We start from the raw sequence: 7,538 nt of genomic DNA, 5'->3' as shown, positions 1-7,538 counted from the left end.
TATATAATATCAAGAGGAAAATATAAAATATAAACTGCTATTATATAAATATAATAACTATTTGCATAATTATATTATTTACACTATATGCACGTAGCACGCTCTGATAATAAAGATAATATAATATATAATTTAATAAGTTTGAAATATTAATTAAAAAATATTATTAAATAAAAATGAAAGTATAAATAAAGGAAAAGTGAAAAGAGGTTGAAATAATTGTTACAAATATAATTTTACCAATATAAAATTTTTATTAAACAGAAATAAAAGAATACCAATATTTATTGCATGGGTAAGGAAAACTGCTAAAATCTTACCAAACATGTTTATAAATGTCTTATATTTATGGCACATATTCATTACAAAGATGATGTTCGTGGAAAAAATGTGTTATACAAAGCGATTTTCTACACCAAGAACAAGTTATAATGGCTATTTCGTCACAAAGATCGCATTTTACTTTAGAATTCTTTTTAAAACAAAAGTCTACTGGTGTTTCAAATTCTATCGGTATAACTTGCAGGTATTCATCGTATGCATTCTCTACGTACCCACTTTTAGTCCACGCATATTTAAATATATTTTGAAACCTGGGCGACGAGAATTGATGGTGTGTTAATGATTGTAATTTCAAGATATTATTTCTATTATGAAGATCTAAAGCCAGATTTAACAACATAATAGTATCAGAAAAGTATTTAATGAAATTCTTCCACAATCGAAATCCGTATACGTCTAATGGCTGTATTTTTCCCGTTGTACCGGCTGGAATAGTTAGGAAAACAATATCTGTTGCAGAATCTGGTTTAGTTTCTGAAACTATGTTAGGACAATGTCCACTCCACGAATCTAACAACAATACTGATTGTGGCCCGACATTCGGAAAAAATACTTCCTTTAGCCAAGTTTTTACATGATTTGATGTTAATTTGCCTGACTTTGAAGCCGTAACAAAGATATTAGGCGCGTTGAATAATGTTTCTTGTACTCTCGGACCAAATGTTCCTGTAATTTCTTTTAATACTATGAAAAGAGGTGATAATAATCTACCATCAGCCGAAATAGTCGGTTGAATTGTATAGCTATGCGTGGTTGCTGATATAGACTGTACTGTAGATTCTACGTTTTTAATACCTTTTTGAGCTAAAGTACGACCAGAATGAAATTCTAACTGAAATCCACTCTGATCTGAATTATAAATATTTTCCACGCCAAATCGATTAATATAATATTTTACGTTTGCAATAAATGTCTCGCATTTATTTTCTAAATCAGGTTTTGATAATAGAGACTTTTTTGTAACAAATTTTGTTATTTTTCTAGATACAATATTATGTGCTTTTTTAAATCTTTGTACCCATTTCTCTGAAGCTTTAAATCCTGCCACATTTTCTTCATTTTGTGCTTGAGAAGCCCATCGAGCGATGTCAATGTCATGAATGATGATTTTTCTTTCAAGTGCTTCATTAAAATGGTCTAATGTGTATTGAGAAATTTTTTTTAATTTTTCTGGCCTACTACCACCTTGGATGAAATAGTTTTCCCATCGTCGTAATTGTCGTATCGATGTAACTTGTCTAAATTTTTGCTTAACTCCTTCAAGCGATCTTGGTTTTGTCTTACCACTTTTCCAGTATTCCACAGCTTGCCTCTTATAGTCATTTGATATTGTTTTTTCAACTGAATCACAAATAACTTCTTCTGGAAAATAGATTTTTTCTTCATCCGCTTCTAATAAATCAACTTTTTCCGCTTCTGGCACCTCATACTCATCATAAAAATCTAAAGTTTCTTCCTCTTCTAATTGAAATTGTTCTTCATTTTTTATTTCTAATAGCATATGTTCAATTTTTTCATTCACTCGTCTTTCCTGCGATGTTATCGGAGTGTTCGGATAATCCAAACCATTGAAAGTTATAGCGAGTAAAAATATCACATTATATGGATTAAATTGCAGCATTCTGAAATATTAAAATTAAATATATATCTCAATCTTTTATTATATGTAAAAAATAATACACTTCATAATCAATAAATAGAATTGTCTTCCCTGGTGGAAATATTTTTACAATTTTTTATGCATTTCTATAAAAAATTAAAATTTTTTACAACAAATCAAAACTTTCTACAAATTAATAAAAATTGTAAAAATTCATGACAATTTGTAATTAATATAGTATTTTTGAGTTTCTACAATTTTTTACGAGCACTTTCATGAGCGACGTAATTAATTGTAGAAGTTGTACATTGTTGTAAAAATCACAACTATTCACAACTATCTACAACATTTTACGAATATTTTTATGATCGCATGTAATATATATACTTATAATATTTTTATCATTATTTTTATATTTTTACAACATATCTAATATTAGAATTGAATACGTTAATACCACTAATAAAAATATTTTTTAAATTTTTTACGCAAAAAATGCAAACACCACAATTTTTATGATATAATTACAACTTTGTACGATACATTATTTGTATGTCAAACAACGCGATTTGGGCCATGCTTGTAATATTTTATAGATTTGCATAGAAAATTGTAATTTTCTATAATATTACAACGCATCTACGAAAAATTATACTTTTCATAGATGTTTGTAATTTTTCATAAATGTTTGTAAATTTTCATAGATGTTTGCAGTTTTCCATAAATTTTTCTACGTAAATCTATGAAAAATTATAAACATGGCCCAAATCGCGTTGTTTGACATAAAAATGAAGTAGATGTATTGTACAAAGTTATAGTTAAATCATAAAAAATTGTAGTCTTCGCATTTTTTGCGTAAAAAATTGTAAAAATATTTCTACTAGAGTTTCTATGATAGTTATGTCGTTTCAAACTCTCTTGATAAAAAAAAAATAATAAGTCAAAATGAATTAAGTCATTAAAACTGAATAATAATTATAGGGAGACTACAGTCAAGACATTAAAATAAATATTTGACATTTAAAGTAAATAAAAAATAATTTTGTAAACGAAATAGTTGTGCTAATACAGATGATTACAAAAAATATGTAGAATTAATCACAACATCAATTACAACATTTATTGTTATGAAAATTGCTCTAAAAAATAATTTTTTTAGAAATATGAAATCGGAGAATAATATGAAAGATGACAAAAAATGAATGACAATGACAGAATTAAACGGCACACATTAAGAGAGTAAAGAGTAATAAATTAAAAGCAGATACTTACATGTTCACGAAAGAACAATACTTGTGACAATACACTATCCAATATACTTGTTCACATTACCAACTACGAACTGAAACGGCAGCTTCTCCTTTATATATTTATACGAATGTATATATGCAATACATTTTGCACACGACACCGGCGTATAAATTTAGCAACAATGATAGACGGATTGGTTGTTCTTGCGCAGGCGTGAGGCTTCAATAAAGTATCTATTAGTAATAGGAAGGAGATGTTTGGTCCCCATACAATTTTGCAAAAAATCTTACCAGTATTTATCAAATAAAATACAATATTTATAAATTATTCTATTTAATACGAGAAAATATACATGCGTGTTTAATATGTGAAATGTGTTCACGTCTTTATAAATTTGCAAAAAATTGTATGGGGATCAAATATCTCCTTCCTATTACTAATAGATGCTTTATTGAAGCCTCACGCCTGCGCGAGAACAACCGATCTGTCTATCACTGTTGCTATATTTATACGTTAGTGTCATGTGCAAGATGTATGATCAAAGATCTCCTTCCTATTACTAATAGATATTTTACTGAAGCCTCACGTGATGCGCTTGCGCGAAAACAACCGGTCCCTTTATCAACAGTGATATTAAAGTTATTTGTCCGTGTCGTATGCAAAATGTATATATACATCCGTATAAATGTATTTTTAAACTTCAAATTAAATTAAATTATATACTTATATTATCTTTATTATCAGAGCGTGCTACGTGCATATAGTGTAAATAATATAATTATGCAAATAGTTATTATATTTATATAATAGCAGTTTATATTTTATATTTTCCTCTTGATATTATATATTTTGTTATATTGTATTTGCAGTTATAAATGTTAAAAAATATTTTGCTTCATATTAATTTATTTTCGCATTTGTAACAATGAAAATGTACGTAGGCACATACGTATATATATGCTAATTTTGTTATATACAGGGTGGGCCATTTTAAAAAATACAGTCAATTTTCTCGTAAACTAAGCGAAATATCGAAAAATGGTTCAGACATGTGTTGCATGGTTTCGAAGGGGCTATAAGATGGTGCCATTGGTTTGACCTTGGATAATCATTTGAGGGTCACGTGAAGGTCACCTCAATTTTTTTAAATGGAACCCCCTATTTTTTATTACATATTCTTGTAGCTGACCTCGAGAGCTTTCCAAAACACTACAGTCAAATGTATTTTCATTGTGTACTTTTCGAGTTATAAAGCTCGAAAGTTGTAACATTTTGATAAAAATACAAAATATCTCTTAAAATATTCACTTTCCGATAGTCTTATTTTACATGCTCCGACTAATCAAGGCAAGATACGAACGCGGATCCAGCCAGTCAAGGCAAGATACGAACGCGGATCCAGCCAGTCAAGGCAAGATACGAACGCGGATCCAGCCAGTCAAGGCAAGATACGAACACTGATCCAGCCAGTCAAGGCAAGATACGAACGCGGATCCAGCCAGTCAAGGCAAGATACGAACACGGATCCAGCCAGTCAAGGCAAGATCGTTGATGGTTCTGTCAACTAAAGTAAGATCAAGAAGAATCCCGCCACCGAAGGCAAAATCGAGAATGATCCAGTCAATAAAGATTTATCGAATCAATTGTTCGAAGTTGTCTCCATTGGCTTGGATACATAATGCCAACCTATCTTGGAAATGTCTTACTGTCTTGAGTAACATATCGCGCGTTATTCTTCTGCAAGCTTCTCGTATCCTTTCTATCATATTTTCTCTTGTTGTAGGCGTTTGCTCGTACACGACATTTTTCAGGTATCCCCATAAGAAAAAGTCGGGCGACGTCAGATCAGGAGATCGTGCAGGCCACGCGACGGGGCCACCTCGTCCAATCCATCTGTCATTATACGTTTCATTCAGGTAATCTCTCACATATCTTGTATAGTGAGGTGGCGCGCCATCGAGTTGTATCCATAACCTCTGGCGTGTTTGCAGGTCAACGTTTTCAAGTAATTGTGGTAAATCATCTCTAAGAAATGCCAGAAAGTTTTCCCCGTTGACATTTCCGTCAAAGAAATAGGGACCAATCAAATACCCATTCACAATTCCGCACCAAACATTGATACTCCAACGATTCTGATTATCTATTGGTCTATGCCAATGGGGATTAACATCTGACCAATAGTGACAATTATGCCTATTTAGCTCACCATTATTTTTAAATGTCGACTCATCAGAGAACATGACAAAATTGAAAAAATTTTGTTCAGCTCTGATCATTTGTTGTGCCCATTGACAAAATTGGATACGCAATTGCATATCCCTTTGACTCAGAGCTTGTGTCAACGTTATGTGGTAGGGATGGTATTTAAGTTTCTTCATAATCCTCCTAATTGTTGATCTTGGAATACCTAGTTCCCTTGCCAAAATCCGTTGACTAACATGAGGATTGAGATGAATTGCTGCCAGGAGCGTGACCACACGATTGTCATTTTCATCATACACATGATCTTTCCTTTTACGTTTGAGATCACCTTCACGAGCTCTTCGTTCGAGGTTTCGGATTAAAGCAGGATTGGGGTGTCTTTCCCTTTCAGGATACCGATCTCGGTAAACTCGCGAAGCTTCGTGATAATTTAAATGACATTCTCCAAGAATGAGAATAATATCAATGATCTCCGAGGGTGAATAGTCTGGAATTATTTTTTCCGTAGTTGCAAAATCCTTGAGCGATAATGAAGGGATACAATTGATAATTTGTATACAGATTTTTCCTTTAGTAAGTATAATAACCATTTGTGCATTATTATCATATCCCTCTGTATGTCCCTGTAAGATTATCACCATCTCCTTATCTGACGTCGCCCGACTTTTTCTTATGAATATACCTGAAAATTGTCGTGTACAAGCAAACGCCAACGTTGTTGTTATTTCAGGTATATTCATAAGAAAAAGTCGGGCGACGTCAGATAAGGAGATGGTGATAATCTTACAGGGACATACAGAGGGATATGATAATAATGCACAAATGGTTATTATACTTACTAAAGGAAAAATCTGTATACAAATTATCAATTGTATCCCTTCATTATCGCTCAAGGATTTTGCAACTACGGAAAAAATAATTCCAGACTATTCACCCTCGGAGATCATTGATATTATTCTCATTCTTGGAGAATGTCATTTAAATTATCACGAAGCTTCGCGAGTTTACCGAGATCGGTATCCTGAAAGGGAAAGACACCCCAATCCTGCTTTAATCCGAAACCTCGAACGAAGAGCTCGTGAAGGTGATCTCAAACGTAAAAGGAAAGATCATGTGTATGATGAAAATGACAATCGTGTGGTCACGCTCCTGGCAGCAATTCATCTCAATCCTCATGTTAGTCAACGGATTTTGGCAAGGGAACTAGGTATTCCAAGATCAACAATTAGGAGGATTATGAAGAAACTTAAATACCATCCCTACCACATAACGTTGACACAAGCTCTGAGTCAAAGGGATATGCAATTGCGTATCCAATTTTGTCAATGGGCACAACAAATGATCAGAGCTGAACAAAATTTTTTCAATTTTGTCATGTTCTCTGATGAGTCGACATTTAAAAATAATGGTGAGCTAAATAGGCATAATTGTCACTATTGGTCAGATGTTAATCCCCATTGGCATAGACCAATAGATAATCAGAATCGTTGGAGTATCAATGTTTGGTGCGGAATTGTGAATGGGTATTTGATTGGTCCCTATTTCTTTGACGGAAATGTCAACGGAGAAAACTTTCTGGCATTTCTTAGAGATGATTTACCACAATTACTTGAAAACGTTGACCTGCAAACACGCCAGAGGTTATGGATACAACTCGATGGCGCGCCACCTCACTATACAAGATATGTGAGAGATTACCTGAATGAAACGTATAATGACAGATGGATTGGACGAGGTGGCCCCGTCGCGTGGCCTGCACGATCTCCTGATCTGACGTCGCCCGACTTTTTCTTATGGGGATACCTGAAAAATGTCGTGTACGAGCAAACGCCTACAACAAGAGAAAATATGATAGAAAGGATACGAGAAGCTTGCAGAAGAATAACGCGCGATATGTTACTCAAGACAGTAAGACATTTCCAAGATAGGTTGGCATTATGTATCCAAGCCAATGGAGACAACTTCGAACAATTGATTCGATAAATCTTTATTGACTGGATCATTCTCGATTTTGCCTTCGGTGGCGGGATTCTTCTTGATCTTACTTTAGTTGACAGAACCATCAACGATCTTGCCTTGACTGGCTGGATCCGTGTTCGTATCTTGCCTTGACTGGCTGGATCCGCGTTCGTATCTTGCCTTG

The 7,538-nt window shown here is 33.3% G+C and overlaps 3 protein-coding genes across 3 annotated transcripts; 1 reads left to right on the top strand and 2 right to left on the bottom strand.

The window, feature by feature from the left end:
- Positions 1–231: 231 nt before the first annotated feature.
- LOC118646325 lies at positions 232–3,453 on the bottom strand. Its single transcript, XM_036288985.1, has 2 exons — positions 3,215–3,453; positions 232–1,964 (listed from the first exon to the last, which is right to left on the bottom strand). The coding sequence occupies exon 2, from the start codon at positions 1,961–1,963 to the stop codon at positions 347–349; it is 1,617 nt and encodes a 538-aa protein (XP_036144878.1). The 5' UTR covers position 1,964; positions 3,215–3,453; the 3' UTR covers positions 232–346.
- A 719-nt stretch (positions 3,454–4,172) lies between these two features.
- Positions 4,173–6,036, bottom strand: LOC118646659. The gene has a single exon (XM_036290113.1). The coding sequence runs from the start codon at positions 6,034–6,036 to the stop codon at positions 4,825–4,827; it is 1,212 nt and encodes a 403-aa protein (XP_036146006.1). The 3' UTR covers positions 4,173–4,824.
- A 130-nt stretch (positions 6,037–6,166) lies between these two features.
- Positions 6,167–7,538, top strand: LOC118646658. Its single transcript, XM_036290106.1, has one exon. It carries the CDS (start codon positions 6,167–6,169, stop codon positions 7,376–7,378), a length of 1,212 nt encoding a protein of 403 aa, XP_036145999.1. The 3' UTR covers positions 7,379–7,538.

This window comes from Monomorium pharaonis, chromosome 1 (assembly GCF_013373865.1).
Source record: "Monomorium pharaonis isolate MP-MQ-018 chromosome 1, ASM1337386v2, whole genome shotgun sequence".
In the NCBI taxonomy this organism is placed as follows: Eukaryota; Metazoa; Arthropoda; class Insecta; order Hymenoptera; family Formicidae; genus Monomorium; species Monomorium pharaonis.
The sequence above is the reverse complement of the archived record's forward strand: the minus strand, read 5'-3'. Positions and strand labels throughout refer to the sequence as shown.

Coding starts and splice junctions, on each gene's coding strand:
- LOC118646325 (XM_036288985.1), bottom strand. CDS start 1,963: ATGCTGCAATTTAATCCATATAATGTGATATTTTTACTCGCTATAACT.
- LOC118646659 (XM_036290113.1), bottom strand. CDS start 6,036: ATGGTGATAATCTTACAGGGACATACAGAGGGATATGATAATAATGCA.
- LOC118646658 (XM_036290106.1), top strand. CDS start 6,167: ATGGTGATAATCTTACAGGGACATACAGAGGGATATGATAATAATGCA.